Here is a 14,055-nt window from a genome sequence, read left to right as displayed (position 1 = left end):
CGGTATCGGCAACACCATTGAAAAAGCTATGCTGATCAACCACTAATCTTTAACAAATTTTCAGCTTGGTGCAGTGCATTCTGGTCTTGGGTGTTTTAGGAGGCAGCATAATTAAGATTCCAAGACACTTAGTGAGGCAGCTCACTAGGCTTTGGAACACAACAGCTGTGTACTAGTAGGAAAATTTAGATTGATTGGGCTTGCATGAGCTTGATTTGTTTTGTTGATCTGATCCGAGCAAAGGAGCGAACTTCTTTCTTTCAGTCGATGAGATCTGGTTAGCTCTAGTGCTTAGCGCCACCATTCTTGATTGCTTCGGTTATGTGAACAGGAACAGCTGGAGCACCTCCGAGGACTAATTTTCACATCTCCATCGATCTGTGATTCATTGGTCCCTTTTACCGTTGGCATCTGTGTCTGATTTGTCAACTGCGAGATAGATGCAGTTGCTGAGAGGTTTTAGCTTACTAATATCACTCTTTAACCGCATGGAGTGTCTTATTTTGCTGGAGGTGATGACTGCACACCTCCCCTTTATCAGTATGGGTAACACACACACGTATGTATGTGGCGTCTGCGTATGAGACACTTTGGCATTATTGGATTTTCACTTTTTGAGATTAGAAGCTGTGCGCCGTCCTATAAACAAAATAATTTACATCCAATGGGAGTGTGAAGAGACTGTGGGCTTGTTTGGGGGGTGTGGGGTGGCTCATGAATCCAAATGAAATTTTATAGACCAGTGGACCTCTTAATTGCCCCCCAGGTGTTATCTGTGCTAAAGCTTAATCTCAACATGCATCCCTCTCGACTTTCTTTCATTTCCACCTCTCTTTCCCTAACAGCCAACAGGGACAAATGATCCGACCGTCACATACTGCTTGCCAAACAGATCCGTTTCGGGTTTGTCCTAGGCCTTAACCTCTCGCTCATCTGATAGTTTTGCATACTAAGTGAGTTACACTGTTTAAATTCTGTAATCTGCAAACGCTTGAGTATTTTGAGGCCCTGTCCCTAATGCCAACCTCAAATGTCCTACGCTTTGCCTTATATTTTTTTTTATGTTTTTGAAAGAAGCCTCTTATGTTCCCCAGTGTTGCATTTATTTGATCATAAATGGTTAAAAATAACATTGTGAAATATTATTACAATTTAAAATACATTTGAATATATCAGTTAATATATACATTTTCAGCATCCATTACTTCAATTTTCACTGTCATAAGATCCTAACTCCTTCAGAAATCATTTTAGTATGCTGATTTGGTGCTCAAGAAACATTTCTTATTATTATCAATGTTGAAAACAGTTGTGCTGCTTAATATTTTTTGTGGAAACAAGGATTCATTGATGAATTGGAGGTTCAAAAGAACAGCACCTGTTTGGAGCATACATTTTTTATAACATAAGCATCTTTACTGTCGCTTTTAGTTTTAATCAATTTAAAGGGATACTCCACTCGAAAATGAAAATTCTGTCATCATTTACTCACCCTCAAGTTGTTTCAAACCTGTATGAGTTTCTTTCTTCTGCTGAACACAAATGAAGATATTTTGAAGAACGATTGGAACCAAACAGTTGTTTGGCACCATTGACTTCCATAGTAGAAAAAAAAAATACTATGGAAGCCAATGGTGCCAAATTTCCAATCGTTCTTCAAAATATCTTCCTTTGTGTTCAGCAGAAGAAAGAAACCCATACAGGGTTGCAACAACTTGAGGGTGAGTAAATGATGACAGAATTTTCATTTTCAGTATCGCTTTAATGCGTCCTTGCTGAATAAAAGTGTATTTTTTTTTCTTTTTACTAAAGTTATTCTTTATATTAACACACCTTGATGGTTGCAAACAGGTACGCAGGACACAGATACATATACAGAATGGGAAAAAGTCCAATAAACTGCTGTAGCATACAAAATCCCATTTATTTAAACAGAAATGCTTCTTTTGTCATGATTAATAATAAACAAATATTAGGAATTTTGACAGCTACAGCAGTGTGCAGGAAAATCATCTTGATTTTAATACTTTGGAGATTCATAGCAATTCTAAAATCCTTATTGATGAAAAAATAAAGATTTTGTTTACTTGCTTTAGAAATATAACACTATTATAAGTACAAAAGTTCTCCAAGGAGAACATTCCATCAAAATTATGAGTAATATCTCTGGCTTTTTTTTAGCCAATTAACTCTTTCCCCGGCAGCGTTTTTTATTTTATTTTTTATATATATATTCAAAAGTTGCCGGTTGTATGAATATCTGAACATGCAATATATCAAAAGAAAGAACAGAGCCTCTCCTTTTAATCAAACAAACAAACAAAAAGTTTTTTTCATCAACATTTGAATGTGGGTTATACACATAAATATCATAAAAAAGCAACATTTTGAGCAAAAAGCTGAGAAAATCGTGTTTTTTGTTTAAGACTACATCCAGATCAGATTCAGAACGATGATCAAAACATAGATGGAGTAGATCGAGTCCATCAACACCCCTAAAGCTTTCACAGTCCTATAACTCGTCCTGGGTCGACATTTCATTCGGTAACATTAGGCAGTTTTAATGTATATGCTGTTTAATTTTGAGGATCGCATTATTTTACATATGCTTCTGCTTACATATGATATTCTTCACATGTCTTTTGATCAGGAGGTTCAGTACTTTCAGAAGATGCCTAATAGCGTCCTCTACCGTATAACAGTGAAAACACGGAAAGCCGGAAATTTCCATCAATGGCGTGGAAGCATTGTCTCATAAATGACGTCAATGGCGGGGAAAGAGTAAAACAATATTACATTCACATTTGTATCCGCCATCTTTTCCCCTCTGCCACAAAACCCCGTCCTCTATGATTGGTCAAGACGAGACCAGTTGCATTGACTTTTGGTAAAATGGCACAAAGAGGGTATTTTGTGAGCTCCTTTTTAAGTCACAAAATGACAAAAGGGACATCTTACATTCTTGTGGCATTTATTTGTGAATTGCTTTGAAGTTCACAAAACAAATCCACAAAGTGCACCATTTTGTGAGGCTTATTTATTTCAGGCTGGTTGAAGCACCAACTTTTCTGTGTGCGCAATGTATTAGCAGGCTTAACAGAAAAACATCTAGAGGATACACAGTATGTCAAATATGTCCTTGAAAATGTTTTTCTTTTTAATAAAGTGTACTTTGCATAAACTATACATACGTCTGTGTTTCCCAGAAATATGCTTGGCCTGCGGCCGGTGGATTATGCACTGACTCCAGAAATGCAGGAGGTCCTAAGAATGGCCCCGGAAGCTTTAACAACCACCCTGAGGCCCCGCGCCAGCCTCAATAAGGTACACGACCCGAACCCTTGGCACAAACAAATAGACACACTGAAAACAAACAGACCAAAATTGCTGGTATTTTGCACTTTATCTTGTATGTTGCTTTTAGACCACATTTGTCAAGAGCATAAATGCAAATGAAGTGTGCGGTATAGTTTATTTGTATTCTTGTAGGCTGCAGGCTGTGTGCGGGAGACGGGTCCAGTGGTTCTGATTGGCAGTCAGCTGACGCAGACTCAGCAGAAGCAGCTCTCCAAAGCCGCTCAACTCCTTGGAGGAAAACAAGTGAAGTCCTTTTCAAGTGCAGGTACATCTTCTTTGGGTTTTGTGTAAAAGAATGAGTGGGCGCCGGTGTATCATAGTATGAGTCATTTTATATCATGGTAATGGTATAGTCTACCGTTCAAAAGTTTGGGTTTGATCAAACATTTTTAATGCTCTCTCTATGCTCACCATGGCTGCAATTATTTGATCAAAAATGCAGTCAAAACTGCAATTATTGCAATTATTTTAATATTAAAATTTTATTTTTGTCATGGAAAAGCTGCATTTTCAGCATCATTACTCCAGTCTTCAGTGTCACATGATGAAATCATTGTAATATGCTGATTTGCTGCTCAAGAAACATTTCTTATTACATTATTATTAACCCTCTGGGGACCAAGGGGTTTTTGGGGCCCTTGGGATGTTTTGACATGCACTGACATTTGTGCTTTTTTCAGTTATTTATAAACATGTTAATGCCAAAGGTGTAAATTCACTCTATATAGCACAAACGGGGCTACCATAATATGTGAGCAACATGTATGTACATGTTTGTATTTTTGAGAGAATATTATTTATGCATGGTTATTGAAAAACTTAAAAATAAAAGTTTCTACAATAAGGCCACAAAACACATATTGATTATTTCTTCACAAGACTTTTGAAAATTGTATCACATAGTCTAGAATATTTGCTCCAAAACTATGTGAGAATCATCCTGACTACTCATTCAGATAAGTCAATAAAGTCTTTTAGAATGTGTATGACGTGTTTTGTTTGAGAAAGTTTTATGCGAGGAGGCGTGATCTCTCATTAATATGTATGGCATTTCACACCTGAGAAAGACAAAGACCCTCCCATAATGGCCCTATTAGGTGCTATCAGGCCCTATCATTACGAGGAGCCTTGCACAAAGAATGAGGAGATTTAAAAAACAATGGCTTTTAGATTGTTTGGATTTATTTACAACACAACATAATCCAAAGATACACAACAAAGGACAAAAAAGCACATTAGTAAACACACTGATCTAAAGACAGAGGCTTGCACAGTCACCCAGCATTGTCCCATTCCTGAAACATAGTACATACCTGTCATTTCCAAGGTGTTTGATTTTTCATTTTACTATGTTCATGTACAGTCTCCTGTGAATGTTGAAGTCAGCAGGACTCATCAGTGGCATTTTGTCCCTGTAAAAAAATAAATAAACACCTGTAAACATGCTGATATCAAGAGAAACTATATGGCTGCACGACTTTGGGCATGCATTGTAGATTTTTCTGGTTAAAATTGCTTTTTAATTATATATATATATATATATATATATATATATATATATATATATATATACACACACAAACACACACACACACACACACACACACACACTGCTTAGAATAAGTGAACACACCCATGCTAAAGTTGACTAAAAAGAGGAATAAAAAATCTTAATGCCTTAATTAAAAAAATGAGGAAAACTCCAACCTTTAGGGACATGAATAATGTCCCTTAATTCTTTGTGAATGAATAATGTATCGGAAATAATTAAATGTTCTTCTTTAAAATACAGGGTGCATACGTCTGGACACTTCTATCCCCAGAAACTCCTAACAAAAGCTTATTTGATGTCTTTATTTTGAAGCTTATTTGATTTGAAAAACTTTATCCAAAACTAGTCAACGAAATTTTGTCTTTTATTTCGTCTGTAACAGTGCGTATCTGTGCGTTCATTCATTCATTCACACACACACACACACACACACACACACACACAGAAACATGATTCACATTTAAACAGTATGCTATTTTCCATTTACAGACACTAACGTTATTCTATATTGCGATTAGAACAAAGCACAAGCATAAAACACTTACACTTCTCAGCTGAATCTGTTGCTCCTCCTCGAAGTGAAAATAAACCAGCACTTGTTCTGAGGTAAATGTCCCAGGATTATTCCTCATAGACGAATCTTAATCTGACTAAAAAATATAGTGTAGTTTACAGCATTTGCCTGGGGGCGTTTATCTATAGCATATGGCCTCAACACATTATCTTATGAATAGCGCGCTCTGCTAGTGGGTGTGAACAAATTAACGATAATGAGCTGAGACAGGAGAAACTGTACTTCTCTTTAGTTTCAGACAGATTACATTGCAGGAGAATATTTGTTTTAAATGTGAATTGTTTTATTTAAAAGTAGAAATTTAAAGCGTTCTTTAGACGTATGTTTCATGTTTGTGTGATAAGTATTAGCTGACTTTCAGTTCGTTTTCCAGACATGTTTCAGAAAGATTTTTGCGGAGACAGAGTGAGCTGAAAGCGCACCCTGTTTATTTTATTTATTTAAAAAAAAAAAAAAAGGTTTTCATCTTAATGTGAGTGTACACAAAAAAGAAGACCCTCTATAGTTTATAATCATGTATTGATTTTATTTATATGACCATAAATGATGGAGTATTTTAAGTCTATGTTGCTGCTATGTGAAAAAAAAAAAAAACAGCAAAACGCGCGGGCGCGTTCTTGGTCTCCAGAGGGTTAATGTTGAAAAGTTGTTCTGCTTAATTTTTCGTGATAAATAAGATGAAAGAAAGTTCAAGAAAACAACATTTATTTGAGATATAAATCTTTTGTAACCTTAAAAATGCTGAATCCTTCCTTGCTGAATAAAAGTATTTTGTTTCTTTCATAAAAATCTATACATGAACAAAAAATCTATGAAAAAACGTACTCGGTTACTAACGTAACCTCGGTTCTCTCTAAAAGAGGGAACGAGTACTGCGTAATATCTTACGCTAGGGGAAAACCTCTTTTCCTCGAGATATTGAAGCCAAAAATTATCCTTAATTTTGAATTAATGTAAAACGCGTTGCGGCAGCATACAGACATAGGCAAGACGGCTCGCGTGCCTATTGGCTGTCCTGCGGCAACTGCAGCAGCCTATCTAGAGAGGCCCTTGGTGACGTCAGATCCAATGAGGGCGCTTCGTGCCCACTACGTCACCTCCCGCCAAAGCGGGGGCGTGTCCTGGGCCTATAAATATAGCTCGATGAGCCGATATAATCTGTTTTTTCATCGCCGAAGCGAACCAGAGCGTGTTGCAGGCACGGCAAAGATACGCAGTACTCGTTCCCTCTTCTAGAGAGAACCGAGTTTACGTTAGTAACCGAGTACGTTCTCTCACGAGAGGTTCTCTCGTACTGCGTAATATCTTACACTAGGGGAACACAGTGTAAAATGCTGTGCGTGCTGGGATCCAACACCAAAGTCCCAAGGGCAAGTGCCCGGGGCTCATATAGTGCATAATCACCAGGGACTCACAGAGAGTCTGAGAAGAGAGGCTAGGAGCGTCATTCCCAATAAGTTAGTGTCCTAAGGGAGCTAATCACATTAACAGTGTTCCACACAGTCAGGGTGAAAATGTTCGGCCTGAACTGTGTAACAGTATGGGTCTTACTTTTGCCCATGGGGTAATTTTATCGATCAGCGAGCGGTGCTCAAGCGGTTGTAGTATTCTGAGCCGAAGCAACGGGGCAGACAATACTGATTTTAGACCGAAAGTAGTTTAGCCTGTAAGGCGGGAACCTCTAGGTTATAAAACCTTATAAATGTAGACCGGGAGGCCCAGCCTGCCGCCATACAGATATCCTGCAAAGGTAATCCCGCTAGACCAAGCCCACGACGAGGCCATGCCTCTTGTGGAGTGCGCTCTAACACCTAAAGGACACTTCAAGCCTTTAGACGTGTATGCCAGCGCTATAGCATCAACTATCCATCTGGATAGGCTCTGTTTCGATGCGGCTAGTCCCTTAGCACGTCCGCTGAACAAAATGAAGAGCTGCTCAGTCTGTCTGAAAACAGACGAGCGAGACACATAATTCCTTGACTGGGCAAAGGAAGCTCGCGTCCTTTTCCTCGTTGTAAACCGGCAGGGCAGACAGGGAAATAACCTGAGCCCTGAATGGTGTGTTGAGGGATTTAGGCACGTATCCGTGTCTTGGTTTGAGTATGACCTTCGAGTCATTTGGCCTAAATTCCATACACGTCGCGCTTACTGAGAGCGCTTGTAAATCCCCTATGCGCTTCACTGAAGCAAAAGCCATAAGAAACACTGTCTTGAATGACAGATGTTTCATGTCCGACAAGTGGATTGGCTCGAACGGGGCACCTTTCATGGCTTCCAAAACCGTGGAAAGGTCCCACATGGGGACTGAGGGGGGTCTGGGAGGATTCAGCCTCTTAGCTCCTTTAAGGAAGCGGATGACCAGATCGTTCTTCCCCAATGACTGGCCAGTCGCGGGTTTTGTAAACGCTGCTATGGCCGCCACGTAAACTTTGAGCGTGGATGGGGTTCTGCCCTTATCCAGTAGCTCTTGAAGGAAGGTGAGAACTTCCGTAACCCCGCAGTCTAGTGGTGAAAAGCCTCGGGCTTTGCACCAGCCAGAAAACACAGACCATTTTGAGGAATAGAGTCGTCTAGTAGACGGCGCTCAAGCCTGCGTGATCGTGTTTAACACTCCCTCCGGGAGGTTTGCGGGTACCCGTTGATGGCCCATGCGTGCAGGGACCACAGCTCCGGGCGAGGATGCCAAATCTAAATTTAATCAAATTACTTGACCTTGTGTGATAGGTGTTATGAGCGGCATGAAGTAGGGATGACAAATAGAGAAGGTGCCTTGCCCAGAATTGTCTTGTATATGAAGAGAAACCAATGATGGAGCCGCCGGGTATAAAGGGAGGGCCAACCCACCAGTTTATACAGGTCACAGTGATGAGTGTGAAAGGATGCATTAGTGGCAAAACGGATGGCTGAATGATAGATTGTGTCAAGTTTTTTTAAAGCTGTTTTTGGTGCCATTCTGTAGATAATATCGCCGTAATCCAAAATTGTCAGTACTGTCGTCTTAACGAGGGTGCATTTGGAAGCATGGGTAAAAGAGGCTTTATTACGGAAAAGAAAGGCTAGTCTAGCTTTGACTTTTGTTTGAAGGTTATTGATGCGTGTAATGAATGACAGGGATGAATCCAACCAGATACCTAGATATTTATATTCTTTGACATACTCCAGAGCCATACCGTTCATGCAGGTGATTGTAGGTGGAGTCTCTGTAACCTGTTTTCGGCTAAAAAGGATACATTTTGTCTTACAGGCGTTAATACGGAGGTGGAGACTGTCAAAGAACTGCTCTATGTAGGTGAAGCTGAGTTTAAGACTGGAAGCCGCAGAATTGGGAGAGGAACCAACTGAGTACAAAATGGTATCATCTGCATAAAGATGAATCCGAGAGGTACCAACAGCTCTGGCTATATCATTGATGTAGATAGAAAAAAGGATTGGACCCAGGATGGAGCCTTGAGGCACACCTTTAGAGACAGTAAGTGGGTCTGACATAATATTGTCAACCTTCAATTGCTGGACACGGTTGGTGAGATAATTAGCAAACCAATCACAGCTAGAGGAGGACAGACCAATACTGGAAAGCTTATGTAAGAGGATCCTATGGTCGACAGAGTCAAAGGCCTTGGCGAGGTCTATAAAGGTGGCAATATAGACCTGTTTGCTGTCTAATGCTGTAATTACATCATCAAGGACCTTTGTGGTGGCTGTTATGCACCCATGTCCCGTCCGAAAACCGGATTGCATGTCAAAAAATATATGATTTTTATCCAGGAAATCATTTAACTGTTTTTGTACGAGCTTCTCCAGAACTTTGGCAAGGCATGGAAGGATGGAAATTGGGCGGTAACAATTTGGGTCAGATTCAGAACCCCCTTTGAAGAGGGGGAAATTGTGGCTGATTTCCAATCAATAGGGAACTCAGAGAACTGTAGGGACATGTTAAATAGTCTAGTGACGGGAGCGGCAATAATGCTGGATGCTGCTTTTAAGAACATGGGGTCAAGACCATCAAGACCAGCAGATTTGTTTGTATTCAGCTTGGTGAGTTCATCCTGGACTTCAGAGGTGGAAAGAGGCATAAAGGAGAAGCCCCTCTTGTCTGATGAAGAAAGTTGAGCATCTGCATCGGTTGTAACTGAAGTGTCCATTGATACAGGATTAGGGTTTGACATTGAAACTGTATGGGTTGCATTAATAAAGTGATGGTTTAGAAGTGAGGCCATCCAAGACTTCTCAGTAATAATAACGTCATTAAATAACATAGAAACTGGTAAATGAGGGGAAATAACTTTGTTTTCCATTACCTTGACTGTTTTCCAGAATGCCCTAGCATCAGTGCCACATGTGGTGAGTTTCTCTTTAAAATGCGAGATTTTGCCATTTCTGATAGCCTGTGTTGCTTTATACTGTGTTGCTAAATACTTCGGACAGTGAGCGTTTTCTTGGGACGCAAACAGGTCTACCTGCGCTCTGCCGAATGTCTCCCACAGCAGTAGGACCGTTTGCGGGTGCAGAGACCATTCTCCTGCTGGAACATTGTTTCTGGACAGTCTGTCTGGTCCCAGATTCAGGTGACCAGGCACATGTGCTGCTCTCAATGAGCTCAGATTGTGCTGAGCCCAGACCAGGAGGCGTTCCGTCAGCCTGTAAAGGTTTCGGGACCTGACGCCACCCTGGCGATTTATGTAGGCCACCACTGTCATGTTGTCCGAGCGGACCAAGATGTGGTGACCTTTTATTCAGGGACAAAAACGCCTCAGCGGGTTCTCGACTGCCATCATTTCTAGACAGTTTATGTGTAGGAGCTTCTCTCGCTCTGACCACTGGCCAAAGAACGGTTTGCCCTCGAGCAGCGCTCCCCATCCCGAGGTGGAGGCGTCCAAGGACACCACTTTCACACTCGAGGAAGTCCCCAGGTTTACACCTGACTGGTACAAGTCGAGTGCTCTCCAAGGTTTCAGAGCTGTGACGCATTTCTGATCGACTTTGAGGCGAATTGACTCTGAGACCTAGATTCTCGAGATGTTCGAGTAATATGGTCCTGTGTTCTATGAGCTCTGAGTGTAATCGAGCTAGAATCAGCCAATCGTCCAAGTAATTCAAAACTCGCCTGCCCCGAAGTTTCAGGGGTGCGAGAGCCGCGTCCATGCACATTGTAAATATACGGGGTGCTAGGGACAGGCCGAACGGTAGGACTGTGTATTGATATGCCTGGCCCTCGAAGGCGAATCTCAAGAATCGCCTGTGACGTGACGCTATTTGTATTTGAAAATGCGTGTCCTTCAGATCTATTGACATAAACCAGTCCCCTTGGCAAATCTGCACGAGGATTTTCCTGGTTGTGAGCATTCTGAACTGGCGTTTCACAAGCACTTTGTTCAGCTGTCTTAGATCCAGAATGGGTCTGAGACCCCCGTCTTTTTTCGGTACCAGAAAATATCTGCTGTATAGGCCCCCTTCGCTCTGAGCTTGAGATAAAGGCTCTATTGCCCCTTTGCTCAATAGTTTCGCTATTTCGGCTCGAAGTAGATGGGCTACTTCGGTTTTTACCTTAGTTTCGACCCGCGCCGTGTAACAGCGGGGACGTCGAGCGAACTGCAGCGAATAGCCTCTTTTTATAATGTTCAGCACCCATTCTGATACCCCGGGAAGCTTTGCCCACGCATTTACATGAATAGCTAGGGGTAGAATGAGATCTGGGCTCTGACCGCAATGTAGTGGCGATTAGGAGAGCTTTGGTGTGCTGTAACGTAAACACTGTGCTTGCAGCGTTCGAGGCGGGGGCGCGCCGATAACGCGACTTCTTTATCTCAATCTTCGGCCGGGGCCCACGCGGAGGGGGGGAGGTGGACAGCAGAGATAGAGCGTGGTCTCTGGTCCCGGGCTTGACGACGCTGTGAAGCTGCGGCTGTGGCTGGTGGCTGTGGCTGGGAGCTTCGAGCAGACGGCTGTTTTGAGCGACCTGCTGCGGAGCTAGAGCGCTTCGGGAGGAAGTGCTTCATAGCCTGTGACGTCTTCTGAACCTCGGCGAATCTATCCGCGAAATCTTTGACGGATGATCCAAAAAAGAGGCCAGCTGGGGAGATGGGTGCGTCGAGGAACACAGAGCGCTCCGAGTCCGGCATCTCAGATAGCGTCAGCCAAAGGTGTCTCAGCGACGGTGAGAGAGGCCATGGTCCGCCCAATGGCCTGTGCAGCGGATTTTGCAGCGCGAAGAGCCAGGTCCGTAGCGCTCCTTAGATCCGGCACGCTGATATCTTCCGGTCCTTCCTCATCCAGTTTTCGGAGAAGGTCGGCCTGAAGTATCTGCAGTATGGCCATTGAATGCAATGCCGACACAGCCTGCCCAGCAGCGGAATAAGCACTGGAGTGCATGGCGGAAGTAGTTCGGCAAGCTTTGGAAGGTAACGCCGTCTTAGCTCGCCGTCCAGCAGAGGGCGGGCAAAGATGGGCCGCTACAGCTTCTTCCACAGGAGGAAGAGATTGGTATCCTCTGTCTTTCGCACCGTCCACCACAGAGAATGCTGCTGAGACAGAGGTGCGCACTCTGGCTGAAAAGGGGGCGTTCCAGGACTTCGCGACTTCTTCATGAAGCTCAGGAAGAAAAGGTGCGGGCCTAGAAGGCGGTGGGACGCGGTCCTTTTGCAGGAAACATGCGTCCAGCCGATTGCGCGTGGGCGCCTCCCACTCGAGGCCGAGGCTCGCCACCGCCTGTGAGAGCAGACGCATCAGTTCCGACTCGATGCTGGCCCGTTTCCCTGACGACTCGCGGGCAGAGGGGGAGGTCCACGGAGCTCGCTCACTCCTCACTGTCCGACGCCAGGATAGAGCAGCTGGCCTCCTCCATAGATGCAGCTGCCTCGTCGTCGGCGAGCGACCCGAGTGAAGCTGGCGAAGCTGGCAGGCGAACCAGCGAGCTGTCGCGGGTTGGACAAGAGATGAGATGAAGGCCAGCGGCTTCAGATGCAGAGGCTCGTCCCACAGAAGGCTTTTTTCTCAAACGGCATGGCTTCTTCACTCCGGATCCAGCGATGCGTGAGCTTCGCTGAAGAGATGAAAAATCAGATTATATCAGCCCATCGAGCTATATTTATAGGCCCAGGCCACGCCCGCTTTGGCGGGAGGTGACGTAGTGGGTACGAAGCGCCCCCATTGGATCTGACGTCACCAAGGGCCTCTCTCGATAGGCTGCTGCAGTTGCCGCAGGACAGCCAATAGGCACGCGAGCCGTCTTGCCTATGTCTGCATGCTGCCGCAACGCGTTTTACATTAATTCAATATTAAGGATAATTTTTGGCTTCAATATCTCGTGGAAAAGAGGTTTTCCCCTAGCGTAAGATATTACGCAGTATGAGAGAACCTCTCGTAAGAGAACTTATTTCTTTACTTACGAAAACAAAATAACCAATGAAGACAAAACAGCTTCATATTATTTAACATCAGTTGCAAACAAAATACTCAAAACAGCAAAAAAGTTTAGACTAAATTCTGATTGAAAGAACCACATTCAAAGCTGTAAAATAGCTTTTAATACATTTTGTGAGGTTGAAAATGTTATTTTTCTAACTTTTAAAATGCAGCACAGTCTAATATCGGGTTTAAAACAATGGACCAATCAAATGAACATGGTGGCAGAATAAGCTTATTTACATAAGCATAAGCATATGAGTGTTTATATCACCAATGGTGTAGGATAGTTTATGTGCTAAAAAATCATCGAAACAGATTTTTTGACATGCTAATTTTCCTTCATATAATCATTTAATACATATTATCATGAAATATGTGGCATTTAATCAGAATAAATGTCAAATTTAATTGCATGTCAGGTCTTAATATTTTTTTGTGTCTGCTGAGGATAAAACTATTCCAACACTTCGTGGACGGCTCAGCCCTTGGAGACGACAATGAAACATTTTCTGAGCAGTGAAATGAAGTGTCTCTTCTTTCTTTGCCTTTCTTCCATCACATAGAAGAGCATTACAAGGCATCCAGCTGGAGCATAAGAAGGATATTATGAAATCATACATTATGAAACCAGCACTTTCAGTGACAAATGTAGCTCTCGCAGAGTCTTTCGACTCCTCCAGAAATCACACCAACAGACAAACAATGTGCAGTGTCTCATCTTCTGAGCAATCAAAGTTGAAACAGAGTAGAATTAAAGTAATTGAAGCGGTTTCTCATACGCTGCACATAGCTGAACAAGGGCAAAATGCAATTTTCTCGAAGAATGTAGGCTGTGCGTTTGTCACACAACAAAGAGGGGAGCTTTGCGTTTTCTAGAATTAAAAGGATCCCTAGGGCTTGACGAAGTGTAGCATACTACTTCTATATTAGGTGCTTCTATGTAGTGTCTTTGTCTATTGTGTGCAGTGTTGTACATCAATTGTATTAAAACTATAAAGACAGTTTGGTAAATTAAATAAAACCTCGAAATTAAAATATTTACGGAGCCCTTAAAGGAACATGGTGATGGAATAAAAAATATGAAATGGGAGAAAAGAATGTCAATGCTTTTGCTTTCCCTCGCAAAACTTTTCCGTTCCCTTGAAAAACTTTGCGTTCGCTCGCAAAG

General features: G+C 42.5%; 1 protein-coding gene across 1 annotated transcript in view; it reads left to right on the top strand.

The window, feature by feature from the left end:
• bard1 (BRCA1 associated RING domain 1) overlaps positions 1–14,055 on the top strand; it is a 38,399-nt gene that overhangs the window by 12,674 nt on the left and 11,670 nt on the right. Inside the window, 2 exon segments of the mRNA XM_056237770.1 lie at positions 3,207–3,324; positions 3,490–3,622. Of these exon segments, the coding sequence (XP_056093745.1) occupies positions 3,207–3,324; positions 3,490–3,622 (251 nt within the window).

Source organism: Rhinichthys klamathensis, unplaced genomic scaffold (assembly GCF_029890125.1).
Source record: "Rhinichthys klamathensis goyatoka isolate OS25496 unplaced genomic scaffold, OSU_Roscu_1.1 h1tg000497l_1, whole genome shotgun sequence".
Taxonomy (NCBI): domain Eukaryota; kingdom Metazoa; phylum Chordata; class Actinopteri; order Cypriniformes; family Leuciscidae; genus Rhinichthys; species Rhinichthys klamathensis.
The sequence above is the reverse complement of the archived record's forward strand: the minus strand, read 5'-3'. Positions and strand labels throughout refer to the sequence as shown.